At 35.6% G+C, this 17,767-nt stretch overlaps 3 protein-coding genes across 7 annotated transcripts in view; 2 read left to right on the top strand and 1 right to left on the bottom strand.

The window, feature by feature from the left end:
* Taf5 (TATA-box binding protein associated factor 5) overlaps positions 1-17,767 on the top strand; it is an 81,164-nt gene that overhangs the window by 50,650 nt on the left and 12,747 nt on the right. The gene's annotated exons all lie outside the window — the stretch shown is intronic.
* LOC136411866 (monocarboxylate transporter 2-like) lies at positions 228-2,734 on the top strand. Its single transcript, XM_066394685.1, has 9 exons — positions 228-531; positions 579-830; positions 880-1,065; positions 1,119-1,269; positions 1,321-1,461; positions 1,521-1,692; positions 1,751-2,068; positions 2,267-2,408; positions 2,460-2,734. The coding sequence occupies exons 1-9, from the start codon at positions 228-230 to the stop codon at positions 2,732-2,734; spliced, it is 1,941 nt and encodes a 646-aa protein (XP_066250782.1).
* Positions 3,840-17,549, bottom strand: LOC136408745 (monocarboxylate transporter 14-like). Of its 5 annotated transcripts, none has more exons than XM_066389910.1 (5): positions 17,391-17,549; positions 8,768-9,302; positions 6,320-6,545; positions 5,333-6,264; positions 3,840-5,275 (listed from the first exon to the last, which is right to left on the bottom strand). In XM_066389910.1, the coding sequence occupies exons 2-5, from the start codon at positions 9,300-9,302 to the stop codon at positions 4,998-5,000; spliced, it is 1,971 nt and encodes a 656-aa protein (XP_066246007.1). In that variant the 5' UTR covers positions 17,391-17,549; the 3' UTR covers positions 3,840-4,997. The 5 variants fall into 5 exon arrangements, with proteins under 5 accessions (XP_066246007.1, XP_066246001.1, XP_066245995.1 ...); XM_066389904.1 differs by lacking the exon at positions 17,391-17,549 and adding an exon at positions 12,807-13,247; XM_066389898.1 differs by lacking the exon at positions 17,391-17,549 and adding an exon at positions 12,258-12,669.

Below are 17,767 nucleotides of genomic sequence, written 5' to 3'. Positions count from 1 at the left end.
TGAGACAAAAATATTTAAATTCGACTTTTTTGTTGGTTACAGCTATCAGGATTGAACGGAAAAATTCATTGGACACATTATACTTTTACGATCCTCCGTTTTAATTACCATTTCAATTTTAATCGCGTGAAAAATTGGCAACATTCCTTCCCCTATTTTGACGCGTAGAAAGTCATAATTTCAACTGTGTCACCAACTTTTATGAGACCTCAAATCTCCTTTGAACCATGAAGATGCTCACTGAAACTGTATTGAAATCAAACTCGAAAAGTTCCAAATCGCCGCAAGACCCTGCTACAAGATCCATTCGTTCTGTAATGATAGAATTAGCAGAGCCCCTAGTGCCCATACCCCCCGATGGAGGATGGGGTTGGCTTATAGTTGCAAGCGTAACATTCATCATGTTCTGCATAGATGGATTTGGATATTGTTTCGCCATATTCTTTGAAGAGATACAGAGAGACTTTAAGTGCAGTCTTACAGAAATTGCATTGGTGACTTCAATATCTGGAGGCTTTTACTACCTTTTAGGTCAGCAAGTTTTGGATACTTTTCGATTAGTTCAAAGTCTTTTCCAGGACCCATCACCTGCTCAATATTGAACAAAATGGGATTCCAATTAATCGCAGTGATAGGAGGCTTGTTAGCCTCCCTCGCATTTTTATCCGCATCTTTTATGACCACTTTACTGCCCTTCACCCTAATAGTAGGTTGCCTAGGGGGAATCTCGTTTAACCTAATGTACAGCCCTACAGTGGTTGCTGTAACATTTTACTTTGAAAGATGGAGAGCTCTCGCCATGTCCATTTGCTGCTGTGGATCTTCTTTAGGTAATCTGCAAAGTCCATTTTTGCTGGAATATTGATTAGCGTTTTTTAGGCATAATGGCATTTCCCATAATAATGGAAAAGGGGTTGAAAACGATGGGATGGAGGGCGAAGTTTCGGCTGATGTCGGTGGTGATGGCGCTGTGTGGGGTTTTAGGAATGGTTTACAAGCCCATCAAGTCTATTAAAGTGGAGAAAACAAAGCAATTTGAGCAGGCCCCTGAGATTGTATCAGACCGTATTTTTGTTGTTTATTAACTTTGGCCTTTATAACCCTTATTCTGCACACAGAAACTCTAGACAATGAAACAGAAATTGGAGCAGGAATAGGGTCCCTATTCCAACGTTTCAAAAATGCCTCTTTTCCCACCATTTCCGAGATGAGTATTCAGGACAATGAGAGCACCAGGCGCAGCAACGGCGCTTTTGGGTTTTACATACAGTAAGTCCTTCAGGTCTCATACAACATTTCTCCCAAAATTTTTTCCATCAGCCATTCAGATGACGACGCAAATTCCGCCTACATAAGACCGAATAGCCAGGCAACTTTCCATCATCCCAACAGCATGTGGGAGGGTAATTTCGGTCCTTTTATTTCCACCAGTCAGGAGCCGCATTGTTGTGTACAGTGGAGGTATATTAATGGATAATTATTTCGCAATAGAAAATGAAATTTGAGGGGTTATTGGACAGGTTGAAGTACATAAATTGCTGTGCATCCTCTCTTTGCAGTCATTGTTGCTTGGGCCCGGGCGAGCTGTCTTTGAGCAAAATTAACAGGCCTCTTTACAGGGATGATATTTTTTATGGGGGTTCTGTTTATAGGTTGGCGGAATATCTAAATTTTAATTCAGCATCTTCAAAGGTAAGTCATAAATAAATCAAATACTTCAATCGTAGGAGCACCTTCATTTCTTATCCAGGGTCTCCCATCATTGGCCTATACTCTCTCCGTATCTAGAGCACCCACCCAAAGAGACCTAGAGCAGCAAACCCAATGCGTCTGCTGCCCAGAAGCCTTCCTTCGCGTGTTTTCCACCATGCTTAACATACAAGTGCTCAAATCCCCTACTTTCATTATCCTGCTTTTCAGCGGCTATTTGTCTCTTATGTCCACCTACATAATATTCGTTTACATGGCTCCATACGCACAGAGTTCTGGAGTGGATGAGAAATCCAGCTCATTACTATTATCCGCGATGGGGATGGCAAATACCCTGGGAAGAGCTGTATGTGGAGGGGTGAGTCTTGTTGAAAATCATCTCTTTAAATTTCTATTAACGTATAGTTTCATGCTTTAAATATTGGGCCTAGCCCTCCTCGGGTTTTTACAAAATTTGATTTTCCATTTTAAGAGCAGCACCTGAACCTTAGAACTTGATCTCTTATAAATAATGAAGGGCGCAGTTCCATTCTAAAGACTGTTTTGGATTTTTTAGATCTCATGTTTTCCAATGATAGACTTGAACAGGATAAGCTACATCACGATTAGCATAAGCGGAGCTGCGATTATCTGCATGGCATTCGCTAACTCTGAAACTCAATTTATCATACTTTGCGTGATATTCGGATTTAATTTAGGTAATTTTACGTAAGCCCCAAACTCGAGTTCAAGAATAATGCAGTTTTTAGCATCTTTCGCAGTTTTAAGAGCGCTGGTTTTCGTGGAACTCTTCGGCTTGGAAAATTTGACCAACTGCTTCGGGCTGAACATGCTATCGCAGGCTCTGGCAGCCTTCACTGGGACTCCAATTGCTAACTTCATTTACACCAACACTGGAAGCTTCACCATAGTGTTTCTTTTCAGCGGATTGGCCATCGTAGCCAGTGGAGTTATGCTGATACCGTTGAGGCTGCTTTTGAAATGGGAGCAGGGAAGGAAAAAGAAGGCCACGTTTACTCGTTGATTTTTGTGAAAATACTTTAGGATTAAGAACAAATATTAGAAAAATTGTGCGTGAAGGGGATTTCAGGTTTGGGTGGAGATGGGACTTTTCAAAATAGATGCGGTGTCTACTTTTACCTGTTTGGAAACATACTCTAGTAGTTGTATATACAGGGTGTTTGGTTCGCCGATACGCATCCAAAAGAAGTTGGTAGGTGAAATGATCATGACTACATTTTTGTTCTAACTTATATGAAAGAAAAAGCGAATTTGGTAAAATTCGGGCAAATTACGATATTTCAAAATGCATAACAATTTATATAATAATATACAGGATATTCCTTAATAATATGAGGATATTTTAAGATGGAATTCTACATGAAAAACTAATGAGAGTTTGTTATATAAACTATGTGTCAAAAAATGTTCCGTTACGAAAATGCAAGGCTACAGAGTTTTAGAGAAAAAATAGAAATTAATGAATATTTCCGAAATCACTTGAGATATTTCAATGAAATTTGGTATGTAAAGGCAGTTTTATAAACTATCTTTACATAACAAATTTTATTGAAATATCTTAAGCGGTTTGGGAAATATTCATTAATTTTCATTTCTTTTCTAAAACTTTGCAGCCCTATATTTTCGCAACTGAACATTTTTGGAACATAGTTAATATGGTAAACTATCATTATTTTTCAAATAGAATCCCATTTTACAATATTCGCACATCATTGGGGAACACCCTGTATATGGCCAAATACGTTCAAAATCATCTTATCTGCCACTCTCTTTCGGATTTGTATCGGTGAACCAAACACCCTGTATATATAATATACTCCTTTATACCTATCTCTGGCCAGTCATAAGTATTAGAGCTCCTAAAAGACACATTTCAAGAATTTGATTATATTTGAGGATTTCCACTATTTGCTGTGCAAAAATCCAATTTATCAAATTGGATCATCGTATACTTTTACATATACAACGTAATACGTAAGAGGAAATTTGCAATTTTTATCCAATTTTCATATCTGGGAGGATGGTGCACAACGCGCATCATATTAAACTTATCCTTTATTGTGGATTGATTTTATTAGAAAAGATTAATTAAATTAAATAACAACAAAATTCTATGTAGCAATGACAATACTAAGAGAAGGAATAACATTTCGTCTCTTTCAAGACATTTGTCTTTGGTCGAAAAACAGAATTAATCTACATAAATATGTTATTATTTGGATAATTATACACACAAATTACAGAAAAAAAAATTAACGAAGACGCAATGAGAAGATTCCGTTAAGACTAAATAAACAATGAACTTTTCAATATTCACGTCTATTGTTAAGAAGATAGTTTAGATTAGTTTATGAGAATAAAACGAATTAAGAATTTTCTTAAAAAGGGATTGACACCGTATCAAAAACATAATATAAATAAAGGCTATAAATACTAATACATAGAGAACCATTGCATTAGGCCCGTTTGAAACGTGTATATGTAATCAGTCTTATAGAGGAGCTTAAATTTTAACTTAAAATAATTAGAAAAAGGAATTAAAACATTTCAAAATAAACTTACATAAATAATCTAAAAATACAATAATATAAAAATTTTCTAGAGAGACTTCAGGAATATACAGAGCTTTTAAGAAGTATTTTAAAATAACGTATTATACTGGATTCTCCAACTCGCTCCGAAAATATCAATTTACTTGTTTTAAAAAAGAATAAAAATGTCATTTACGTGCAAATCATAAGTACCTACAAGGCATACGCAATCTATCCATGTTGGAAAAAATATAGCAACTCTTTCAAGACGTGAAGAACTTGGGCTCTTTTGTCATGAAAAACCTTTGGAATTCAATATAAATTTGCTAAACGAGAGTTCTATATTTCGTTATAAAGCATTCAAAATTTGAGAAAAATCCATCTCCTAGATCTTTCTTAATTCGGAAAGATTAGTGTAATGACGCAATTAACGGCTTCAAATCTGATTAGGCTGCTGTTTGGTCAGATTACAGCTGCTAGACTGTGCTTAGTCTGGTGACTGATCTGATTCTGATTCACAGCTGCTAATGACGTCAAAAAAACCCAATGACGTGATATGTATTTATCATCAGTTCATTTTTTCTCGTTCATATATTCTATAAGTGCTTTCCTCCACAGATCGTTCTCATATAAACCCCTTCAAGCACTTAACTTTCCCCTAATTCAGGTTTCCCTCAGCCTTAGAAACCAACCTCTTTGGTTTAAAATTTTTTCCTGCTCCAAATAATGCTCCTCTCAAACTCGCTCTAAGCCTTCTCGCCTGTTCCTCCGGTTCTCCCACCTCTTCACCCAATTCAGGGGATAGCACATTACTGCAGATATCAAAATCATGCCTCCAGAAAGATAGAAAGTGGCATCGTGGCTTCCTGTTAACTCCCGAAAAGCTCCAGCTAAGGGGGATCCGATCATGGCCGCTACTCCTTGGAAAAGGAGAAGCAAACCAAAGGCGTTAGTTAATTTTTCCAACCCTAGCAGGTCTACTACGATAATTGACCGTAAGGAGGCAAAACAGGCTAGAAACCAAGAACATTTTACAAGTCTGGAATTTATTTGGCTAAAACAATACTTACAGATAGCTAATCCAAAAATTACTGTGTAGAAGAACTGGTACTCTTGAGTTAAAGATACTCCGCTGAATATAGTCGCAATTCCTCCGATGGTAAGAGCGACATTGGCAACAACCAACCCATTAACCGAGGGAAAAGAGCTTAACACTCCACACAGCACCCTTCCCAAGGTATTTGCAATCCCAACTGAAGAAATTAGCAGCACTGCTATATCATCTGGAATATGCCCATGCGCCCTGTCCGGCATATACATGAAAGGAACGTAAAATCCCATCATAGTAAAAAACCCGCCAATGGCTAGCATTAGGAACGAAGGGCTTTTAAGGAGGCTGAAATCCAACATTGTGTTCAAAGCCCTTTTAACAGCTTCAGGATAAATCTTGCACTTCTGAGTTTTCTGCTCAATTATATCTTCTTTTGGAGGGAGTCTGGTAACTGCCAAGTTGTAAGCCATAGAGCTATGGGAGGTGTATTGAGGTAGTCTCGAGAGACTTTGCCCGAAGAATATATCATCCCTATACAAAGGTCTACTGATGCTCTCCACATGGTTTTTTGCTATATCCTGAGACTTTTCTGAGCATTTATTATTTTCTAGTTTTAACTTGTCGTAAGGGACTACAAAGGGAGCACTAAGTCTCTTTTCCTTGAAGCAGCTTTTCGCTGGAATGTGAGCAGTGTACGTTTTCGAGGGCATATGATGGATTGTGTGATAGACATCAGATAGTCTCAGATTATCTGGGTTGTTGTTTGTCTCAAATAGCATTGAAATGGAGCTTCTATAGTTCTGTTTGGGAAACTGCATCAAAGCTTCTTCCATCTTTAATCGAGTCCCTTCTGGAAGCTTCGAGATGTCCATCACAAGTTTATCTTCAGTCACCTTCATTTCTTCTTCTTCTGCATCTCTCAGATCCTTTAGCCTTGTAGGTTTTAAAGGCCTAAAACCAAAGGAATATTAGATAATTTGTCTTCAGAGATTTAACCGTTACTTACCTAAATAAGCCGCCGTAGATAATGCAACTTAAGACAATTCCTCCTTGGACCAAAAGAGCATTTCTCCATCCCAATTGTTTGATCAGGGACTTGCTCAAAGGGGCAAAGAGGAAGGTGCCTATTCCTGAACCGCAAACCGCGATGCCGGTGGCCAGAGGCCGCCATTTTTCGAAGTAGAAGCCCACTGTTATGACCGATGGTACGTAGATAAAGCCAAAGCCGATTCCTGGAATGAAAACTCGTTTGAAGATGAAAGGCATCTTGATCAAGTTTTTGACGGGCAAAAGGTGAGTTTTTCGAATTCAACCCTCTGTACATTTTTACAGTTTTGAAAATTGTAGGAAATAAGATACTTTTATCGACATAATGTCCTATTCTTATTTCTAACCATTAGTGAGTTCTAAGACCTTTAAATGAAAATTTAAGAAAGTTTCATTTTGGGTCACGTCACCATTGAGATATTCCAAAGTCAAATTTTTCAAATCAAACATCCCGTATATTTTTAATTTTTTCAAAATTATAGGTGAAGAAAATACTTTTATCGATATATTGTCCTATACCTATCTCTAACCGTTAATAGATTCTAGATACTATAATCGAACCATTGAAGAAAAGTTCAATTTTAGCAATTCTTTCATTCAGATGTCAAAAAATATTATTTTTCAAATGGTTACTTTCATTCATACATTCTCCAATATCTCTTTATAGCCACTGGCAAATTCTAAAGCATTGGAAAAATCATTGAAATAAAATGACGGTTGTTTCAGTTGCTCATCTTGCTTTGAATAATCTAATATTTTTAATCTGTGCAAGAAATTTGCAAGTCACATGTCGTTGAAATCCATATTAAAAATCAAATTAAAAAATTACCAGACAACTGGTATAATTACGTCGTAAATACGACCCATTTTGCGTCATAGAACATTTCATCATTTTAAACAAACTGGTGGGTACTTTGCGACGCTCATGTATCCTGCTTAACATGGCTTCAGGCACAATTCTAATGATCTAAATAGAATAATGGTAAAATGGTGATTCTTGTTTGATGTTGAAAACTATTCACCATCAAGATTTAAATCAGAAAGTTGTTAAAATTCATATGGGTGATGACCATTTCAACGAAAACTAGTTTTAAATTAAGAATTCTTAAGCTAAAATAAATTAACAGGTATTGTTTGCGCAGATATGTAGAAGGAATTAAACAGTCTCAATGCTGTGTGATGGTTCGATAAGAATGTTGTGAATATTGATGAAACAATAAACTGGCTAAATAATGACCCTATTTAAATATCAAAATTAGTGGTGAACCGAAGATACGTTTTTAATGTTTTTAACCCTCGTTTGGGACAATCCGGATATTTGGAATGTGTGCGTAGAATCCTTCATTTTTATAGACAATTTTTTGTGCATACGCCTTGTGCTAAAAGCGGAAAATTCAACGACATCCGTTGTTCCGCAGAGCTGTCGCGAGTTTTCAATAGTAGAGAAAAATTTTCTTTCAATTTTTTATTTGGAAACCACCACTAGGACGGTACTGATGTTCGTAATACTGCCACAAAATTCTATAATTTTTGAGATAATCCTTTCGAGCGCTTACTAAAGATCCATAAAATCAGCAAACCAGCGGTATTTGTCGCTCTTTAGGGCTGTCGCTAGTTTATCAAAAGTGAAGACAAATTTTCCTTTAATTTTTTGTTTTTAATTTCTTTTTGGAGCGCCTTTTCTGGAATCGTTTTGAGTCCTTAATATATGGAAACATTGGGCTGCTTCGAGATGACTCTTTTAACTAACGAAACTCTCGGAGTTCGAAAACATAATTCTGAAAACTTTTTTATACTAAAAATCTGGTTGTGCAATATAAACATACAGACGGCGTTAGACATAACAATAATCAACGGTCTGGTGAAAATTCGCATTAACGTATCACACAAAAGATAAGTAAATATTACGAAAATTCCATACTAGTGCTGTTTTAATTACCGCTAGTTGATAACTAGATAACATGCCATTATCTAATTTGCTTAAACTACACGCATCTTCACGGTGTGCTAAAGATGAAATTCCAGAAAGAGTTGCGATTGAAAAATCAAGAAGAGACGCAGTTTCCATATCTCCACAATTGCCCGCTGCAATCATGGCTTCAGCAAGTTCGCAACAAGAAGTTAATTTAGAAAATCAGGAACCGAAGCATTGCTTCCGGAGTCAATACACCGACAACAAAAAGTGTAAGAATTGAAAAAATACGTGATAAAAAGTCCTGCTTTAATAATAATAATTAACATTTAATGTGTTAGTCCTTGGGCGTGGAATGCAGTCGGCCAATTTACCGGTACGTTGAAAATTGCATCACTTTTACTTCAAATTTAAACCCAAATGGCATTGGCATTGCAGCCAAATTACAATACTATTTATGCAAAACCTTGATATTGAAAGAATTTCCTCACTCACCTCCAAGCAGTCCATACGAGACACAAAGGAATTCCACGCTCGAGGCAAAAGAGGAAATGGCGAAAGCACACGCTCCCAAGACAGAGCCCAGAACGGCCACCAATCTGAATCCGAACTTATTGGCAATAGCACTGGCAAAAGGTCCAACTATAAGGTAGAAACCGGACATCATGGAGCCGACCAATGCGGCTTGGCCCTTGGTCACTCCGAACTCCACAGTGATGTCATCCAGGAACATCCCGTAAGAGAATATGATACCGTCTACTATGACGTTGCACATGAAGGAGGCAAACACCACGACCCAGCCCCAACCTCCATCTGGAGGCACCACCAGTTCTATGTCGTCAGAACACACGTCACTATCATTGGGCGGTGGTTTTTCATGCACCAGTGAATTCTCCTCTTCATGCGGATCATCGGGGATGGACGGAAAATCCTCATGGGGTTTGAATAGCTCTTCATCGTTATCTGACATGGGAAGGATTGTGTATGCTTTGGGGTTGTCGCTGGTTGATTCCAAGTTGGGGGGCGCCATCTGCAAATAGAGAAAGTTGCCATAAGTAATATCCAGATGACGAAAGTGATTAAATTATCCATACCCACACGGTGATTTCGTCCATATTAGAAAACAATCTGATACAGGTTAAAGACTAGATCTGAGTATCTCCGCTATTTGACACGTTATTAAGGAAATAATCTAAGTTAAAAAACAAATAATCCTGCCTTCGGTCTGCAATACCAGTTATGTTAAGCGCGCGTTTTAATTAATGTGAATTATACAAAAAAAAAATCCAAGTTTTAGATCGAGTTTGTATGAATGGCTATATAGAGTAGATATAAGATTAATTAGAAGCGGATAAGATCTCTTATGAGGAATTTGAAGAGGAGAATAAGACGGGGTAGTTACTGGACTTTCAAAGACGATTATGTTTGTTGCATATATATAATTTTACTTCACATTTAAAAGAACAGTAAATTCTATGATTTGGCGCAATTTTCAACTGCTAAATCCGGGCCTTTAATTTAAAATATGTATGTCTGGTTGCTTGAAATGCGCACCGGAGAAGACGCTTTAAAATTAACAAATTATATGAGAACCGCTTCATACATTACAGTTTTGGTCAAAAAACTTATCAACAATTACTTAGCAGGAATCTAAACTTTTAATACATCTTAGGAACATTCTTATTTTTACGTCTTCTTGCATTTTTCCACGATTATCAAACGGACTTCTGTAGAAATTAAAATTACCTTACTCATGCAATTAAATAAAACTCTTATAACTAAACTAAAGGCATTGTTGACATGTCACAATCAATTTCAAATAAAATAATAAATGCCGGCAACATCGCTATTGGGGCTATTTTTTCATTTGTATTTTTATTAATGATAGTTTTAGTGCTATTATTTGTCTATCAGCGCTAATGATCTATTGTATTTCCATACAATCAAAGCGTACGCTCAAGATAAAAATCGATAAAAATTTGAAACAAAAATGCACATAATGTTGTTGTATGACGCAAGTTATTCCAATAATTTCAAAGATAGCTATTTCAATTAAAAAGGAAACTGATGTAATAAGGTTGGTGCGAGGCAACTTCAAGAGCAGTTGAGTACATTCCAAAGGTCAGATTTAGTAAAAATTTTAAGAACATAGGAAAAATATCTAACACCAACATTTAACTTGGCATTGGTAACTACTAAGTACGCAACAGCTCCTCACAATCCCCTTTACCAACCTATAGATTCCTGTTCCTAGTATGTAAGGCCAACGCGCTCGCTGAATGCAAAAGAATATATATAAAAAATTATTGTAAAATGGTGACAACACCTGCAGCACTACATCCGCGGACTTTTATCTGAAACACCCGTGATCTCGAATTGCCACCGACAGCTCTCTTTAAGAATGTCATTCTACTCCATTTTCCGCAGCATTAAAAATCGTACTTTGAAAATGTGCGATTAAAAATTGAAATATTTCTAACTTCCAGCTCTATTGCGGCGTTTAGAGTGTGAAACTTTAAATTTCAGGTCACAATTATCGTAAAGTTAATAGTATGCAAGTGGTTTAGAGACTAGCACGATTATATATATAATCCTTTCAAAAATGGCTTTTATGGGGCTCTCTGAAAGTGTTCCTTATAAATATATGTAAGTACATACTAGGTACCTACTGGTTAGTTGTAATTCCTCTTATCAATCTACAGGTTCCTATTTCTAATACCTAAAGTCCCTAAAACCCTTGAAAACAAATTATTAACAAATCACAACAATATTTTATGACGTATCACATCCGTGAGTTTTTGCCGAAACGGCCTTGACCTAAAATTACTACTGATAGCTGTCATTATGGTTGTCATTTTACTGTCACTTTCGCAATATTAAAAAAAACGCAGTTCAAAAACGTGATCATAGAAATTCGAAAATTTTTATTTTTGGTTTTTTTATGGAGTTTAATGTGTGTAATTATTGTATATCGAGTAATAAATTACTATAAAATCATGTGTGCGGAAGTGGTTTAGACATCGGTAAGCTTGGCTGGGCATTTCAAGGAAGGCTTTTTGGCGCCCCTGAAAGTGTTGTCTGCGAAGTCCATGTAAGTATTGAGTACCCACTATTGCACTTAACCCCTCTCACATACGTAGGTATTTCTAATGTTTAAAACCACCAAATATCATGAAAGCTCAAAAATATTAATAATAAAAAAATGCCGATAAAATTCCATAATTTGATGAAGTATCGTGACTACGGCCCTTTTATCTAAACTGGCATAATCTCAAAACATCCCTGAAAAGTGTCATAGTGTCATTTCCGCAACTTAACAGTTCGAAAATGTATATACAAAAAATTGCTATTTTCGAGATTTTAACTGTGTGATTATCGAATTTTCGGTCATGAATTACAGGAAAATTCTTATATCGTAGAAACAGTGACTAAGAGCGCTACAATAATGATATTGGAGGAGGACTTAGTTGATATATTTACAATAGTTAAGTCGGTTTCAATTAGGACCAAATTATTAAAGTGCTGATAAGTTTACCTGGAAAATAGTTTCCAAAAAAATCAAAAACGACCGCGCAGCAGTCGGGAATTTTTAATTAATAACAACTTTATGTTCCTGCTGAACTTGTCCGAACTTCATTAATTTAAGCTTGAACCGGGCTTTACCGGTCAGTTTCTCAAAAGGGGATTTATTTAAATGAACTTCGACTCGTTCTTTTAGTCATCAGGCTAAGTGCTAATATGTGTATCAAACTCCTGGAAACTTTGTCAAGATGATAATATCCTCGAAAGCGATGAAATCGGAATTTGCCCATTAATTTTTCAGTTTTCATAGGCGGTACTCTCTTGGTAAAGTTGGCGGACTTTAATGTAATGGCCGTAAAAATTAAATAATAATTATTTAGAATGCCGTCGCATTAGCCAAATGAAGAAATTCTAATATTTTGTAACCATATCTATAAACTGCACGTGTAACACTAACACTCACCGCTCTGCCTCTCTGCTGGTCAACAATTACCACCAAACCGAAAACTTTCTTTCGCAAAGATGACCCGGTAAAAATTTTCAAATGGAAAATCTAAATATGCCTTTCACCGTTTACGACATGCTATCAAACCGAACTTGGAAGCGACTAACTGATAAAAGTTCATCGCATATCTTGGCTTGACTGCTATTATACCACTCGTGTAATATGCATAAGCAAACTTTGGCTTTAAAAAAAATGATGCAATAATGTGCCCAGCAAAATCATGTATTTTTAAATTTCGAAGTGTATTGTAAATTGGCTGACTTGACTGGTCGTGATTTCAATAGATCATCCCAACAGTAAACGAGCCAATAAATAGCTATTATGCATCGTAGTAGAGGCAGTTTTATGTTAGAATTATGTAAGTTCACGGGAACATGATAAATGGCGATACTGAGTCAGAGTTTTACCCGACAGTTGTAACATTATAGTAAAATAATCAACGCGTTGCATAACTATCAATGAGATAAGCTTTATCTCGTATGATGACCGAAAAACCGCATTACATACCTGATAAACTTAGCCAAATCCAGTAATCAAACGAACAAATTCACCTGAGTAGAATGATTCATTTACACTTGAAAAATTTTCAAGCCGGCTACGGTGATAACGAGCAATGAGTTAATTTCCCGCGTTTACTGAAGAAGTACCGTCGGTGGTACCACGTTGGAGTCTTTCAGATAAAACTGTGCTTCAAAAGCGTGTAAGAAGTTTAAGAAAACCCACAGAGTGGTTTGCACTTTTAGAATGAATTACCATCCCCACTCCATGGCTACTTGTGGGTGAGCGCTGGAGCTGTGGCGAATTTGAATTCTTCACATCAGTTCGAATGTGGTAAGGTGGTGTCTTTTAGTCAGAGCCGTATTAAGGGGTCAATGACGACGATTAGGAATTTCGTTGGGTTACGTGGCAACACTTCAGAGAATTGCGAGCAACTTATATGGGAGCGATATCACTGCAGCGATGTTTATTTACATCTTCTTTCCACTTAAGTAGCGTTATGAGACGAGGGTTATTGATTTCGTTTATAAATACATATTCATATCTTTTAGAGTAAACATATTTACAAATAGCGCCAGTGATCCTAGTCGTTACTTAATCTGCCCTCGAGGCGCAAGAAGGATGAGCATCAGAAATACACAATTTATTGATGGATTATAAAAATATACAGGGTTTTAGAAAAATAGTATTTTTGTTATTAAATCTTATATCTACGTTGGAATATAAAAGAACTTGTCTAAATTCAGGACAAACCAATCGACATGTGGTTTTAGAAAAGTTCATCCCGCGGGAGCGACACTTTGGGTTAAGAGAAGACTTTGAAAACAAAAAATGACGCTTCGATCTTCAGTATTAATGACGTCTTCGAGTTTCCTCCCAATTCGCTCGCCAAAAATATAAAATTTCAAACGAAAATGTAGAAAAAATTCGGAGGGTTTATGCAGTGTTGAGTATCAACTAAGTAGAAACGTAATGAGTATTCCTATGGGATTGTGCCCGGTTGAATATAGGTAAAAATCGCACTTTTAAAATTCGATTTTATTTGGAAATACTGAAAATATCATGTCGTTTATGTTCGGGTCTCCGAAGTCGCACGATTACCGAGCTGAATGCCCGGATGGAGCTCAAATTGAATTTAAGTAAAAGCTTCAGCTATTGAAAAGAAAAATACTGAAATAACCGAAATCCTTTTTCTCAATGACTGAGGAATTTCAGTTTTTTCAATGTGGTTCCAAACGAATCATCGTTACAAAAGGTTGATTTGAGGCAGGTGATCGGTATTTGATTATTGTATCTAATTTAACCTCTCTCTCTTTTTAATATTATTTTCTGTGTTGTTAATTATTCTAACTGGTTTTTGTTAGTTTTTAGTTGCATTTAAATGTATGTCTTTTCTCAAGCATAGGTAACCAAGTGTTATCCATTCCTATTATGTAATAAAAATGCGGAAAACTTAACCATCAATGATATATGATATGGAGAAATAGAGTTCTACACTTTCGAAGAAAACTCCTAAACAGTTTTCTGATGAAAAATATGAATTAATTTCATTATATTTTTTGATTCAATGGAAAAACCCGCAAAAGATCTCACGTACTATTTAATACCGGCATATCCTGATGTCAACTTTTTTACCTTGCAAAGGTCTCATTTACCATTTCTCAAATATGTTTGCTTGGCTTTATGTTATTGTCTTTATGTTTAAATCATATTTTTTCAGTTGCACTTCAGTTCAAGTTAGAAAAATCGTTAATTAATATGACTTTATCTCATTAAAGGGTACCGCAATAAGTAACAGCTTTGCAAACACTTAAGTGAGTCACACACACACACAATCCAAGAAAATGAGAATGTATGTAAGGTCAGGAAGTGGATTTCCTACACGCAGCAGGTAGTTGGTAATTTATTAATATATCTCTAAGTTTGGTGAAAGAATGATTCATGTGTATTTTAATTATAATAGGGCAAATTTGGGATTATTTTCACATGGATAAGTTCTTTTTCTAGACTTACTGCACCTCTGTATAAAACTGTTTACGACCATTCCGGACATTTCTGGGACCTTTACATTATTCGAATTTCAATTATGAAGGTCAATCTTTGGCATTGTCGTATCAATTGGTAAAAATACAAATTCAACACCAATTACATTCGTCGAATGCAACTTCTTTAATGCCATTATGTAACCATATTATCGCTATTGCCTTTTCTCTGTGCCATGTAATAGATACCTGCCTAAAAGGTATAGGGCCATAACGGCCCTTCTAGGAAACACCGATATTCAGAGTCATATAAAAGTTAAAAGAATGATTAATGTTTCTTTTTCATCGGAGCAATTGTCGACAAGAGTTTTATCTCTTGTGATAAGTTATAGTTCTCTGATATAATCACAAGCCAGACGATGTAAAGTCGATATACACATATCTACCGCATTTTTGTACATGATTAATTGTCTGAAACAATTTCAGTATAATGGTTGATTAAAACGAAAGCGATTTACCCTGTTTATATGATTATTACTTCTAGGAATTTAATTGGCAAAAGTGGCCAATTAATAGCGGTATCTAAGGAAATTGGGGATTAAGACTTTTGACCGTGGCCAAACCGCAAATTGGACCAATTGTCAATTAATTTGCCAAATACGTATTTTTGTAATGTAAACAATGGGCTGTTTGCCTAATACTACTTTTCCTTTTTGATATTTGTTGAATGGACTCTTTTAAGCGCCAAGAAGAGTTATTAATTTATCAAATTGTTTATGCACTTTATTTGTCTCGTTAGCAACCATACTTGCATAATAATTGTAACTATACATGCAAAAATACCGTTTTATACTTACAGCTTGCTATAGTTTGCGAATATGCTGCATGAGTAATGAAATACTTAAAATTTTATCGTAAAATAAAAATATCAATTTATCTTGAAACGTTAAAAATTTATTAGTAGATCTGATTTTGTCCCGTGGAATAGGAATGGGTGTCCATCGTCTTAGCATCCTCTGTTGCAAAATATTGCAGCAATGACATGGATACGAAAGGGTTCAATAAGGTCTCAAATGAGTATGTCATTTTCATTTTTTAAAAAAATTTTGGGAATTCATGAGGAGTCGTAAACAGTCTCGATGATGATCATCTCTACAGATCTCAATTTTAACACAACTGGATCTATGTCGGATGTTTCCTAATTGGTGGGAAAAATTTTAAGGCGTATTGATAAACCCTGTAATAAATTCAAAACCACTGGAAATGAAGGTAAAGATATCTATGGAGGAATAAACCTACTTATTTGTAAATTAAAAAAATAAATGCTATACGGGTTGAACATAAAAAAATCAAACTTTAGGTCTTTAAACCGAATATCTTCAATTTATATGACCGCCTTGTTTTTTTTTCATGATAAACCCTGTAATAACTCGAAAACCGTTAGAGCTAAGAACACACATCTATTGAAGAAAAACCTCACTTATTTGTATATTCCAAAAAATGCTACACAGTGCAGTGTCCAATACAAAAAATTCAACTTTTGGACAGTTCAACCGAATATTGTCAATTTACATGTTTGTTTTGATTTTCTCATAATTGCGTGTATTTCCTTAATCAAAAATAAGGCCACTTTCGCGTATAATCGTAGGTTGTTAAAATTTAATTTTCTTTGTAAGTAGAGATGCCTCTAATCAGACTTTTTTTAGTTCAGCCGAATAACAGACTAACTGCTATTTTGCAGTAATTCGACCGAAACTATGAGCTAACCAGTAAATGGAACAATGACAGATTTTGATAGTCAAAAAACAGACCGTTTTTCCAACGATCAGAAAAACCAGTAATCTTGACAGTTTTTCAGAAGTTTTCAGAAAATTTTTTTAGCTAAATCAAAATTTATTATTTTGAGTGCATGTTGTGAGTTCAATTTACCAATCAAACCAATCCAAATTGCCAAGTGAAGTTGAAAAATCTGAGATTATTTTTTACGTTAAACTGAACTCATTGCGACTAAACAGTTTTAACCGTAATTTTTCATTTTATATCGCATTTTTTTATAATCCGCTCAGTATTAATTTTAATTTTCAGATCTTTTAATTATCGATCTGAAATTTTATAATTTTAGGAAAAACTGTCGGCTTATTGCATAGGGAACAACGTATGCATAAATAATGTTATTTATATCTTTTACAGTTTAAAAGGAGGCGAAAGTAAAGAAACTTATGATACCATAATATAACACAACTCTAATGATTAACGTAAATTTTTTTTGCATTCCTGGTCGCAAGGCTACACCTATGATAGTTTTGGGATTCCTATTTTACAAATTAGGAATAGTTTTCCTCTCACATTTGCTGCATTAATTATTTACAAAATCTTCTTGTCGTTTAAATTCGATTTCGACATTAGCGGTAATACGTGGCCAATGGCCTACCGAATCAACCTTGACCTTATGGAACTTAATCTTACATTTCTTTAGCCTTCAAAAACCATCAACATTAATACTAATAATGTGTTAATTACTATAAATAATTCCATATATAAACGATCAAGGTTTCTACCCCATGTAATTCAGTCTAGACTAAAAATGCTATGATATGAAAATTGGTCTAACCTGATTTGATTATATGTATGCCGTGGATCACTGCAAATTGAATTTACCGAATGATTCAATCGAAGTACGCACGTAATAATTAAGCCGGGGAAAAAAGCGGATCAAACACCGGAAAAAACGTGACTGGCCTCGGAAAAAATTGGAACGAATTCTTAATAATTACTACTTAAACCCAACTGAAAGACATACGTAGAGGAATTTCGTTATTTTTATCTTCTAGTGCAACCGGCCAGGAGGTTGCATCAGCCAGTTTTGAAAAATCCTCACGTCCTCGTTTAACGCGAATTGCTCTCCTGTCCTATGGCGATAAAAAGTTGTTAACAATACTGTAATTACTGAAACCACTACTAATCAACATTTTTTTTTATCATAGAGCC

Source organism: Euwallacea similis, chromosome 1 (genome assembly GCF_039881205.1).
Source record: "Euwallacea similis isolate ESF13 chromosome 1, ESF131.1, whole genome shotgun sequence".
Taxonomy (NCBI): Eukaryota; Metazoa; Arthropoda; class Insecta; order Coleoptera; family Curculionidae; genus Euwallacea; species Euwallacea similis.
Note: the sequence above shows the minus strand (reverse complement) of the source record. Positions and strands in the feature narration are given on the sequence as shown.

Bases quoted from the DNA above. Each gene is read 5' to 3' on its own strand.
- LOC136408745 (XM_066389892.1), bottom strand. From the start codon at position 9,387: ATGGACGAAATCACCGTGTGG. The intron at 6,546-8,767 runs GTGAGTGAGGAA...TTTTCATTCCAG, and splicing joins CTCGTATGGACTGCTTGGAG to GAATCGGCTTTGGCTTTATC. The intron at 6,265-6,319 runs GTAAGTAACGGT...CTTTGGTTTTAG, and splicing joins ATCTACGGCGGCTTATTTAG to GCCTTTAAAACCTACAAGGC.
- LOC136411866 (XM_066394685.1), top strand. From the start codon at position 228: ATGAAGATGCTCACTGAAACTGTATTGAAATCAAACTCGAAAAGTTCC. The intron at 532-578 runs GTCAGCAAGTTT...AGTCTTTTCCAG, and splicing joins AGGCTTTTACTACCTTTTAG to GACCCATCACCTGCTCAATA. The intron at 831-879 runs GTAATCTGCAAA...AGCGTTTTTTAG, and splicing joins CTGCTGTGGATCTTCTTTAG to GCATAATGGCATTTCCCATA.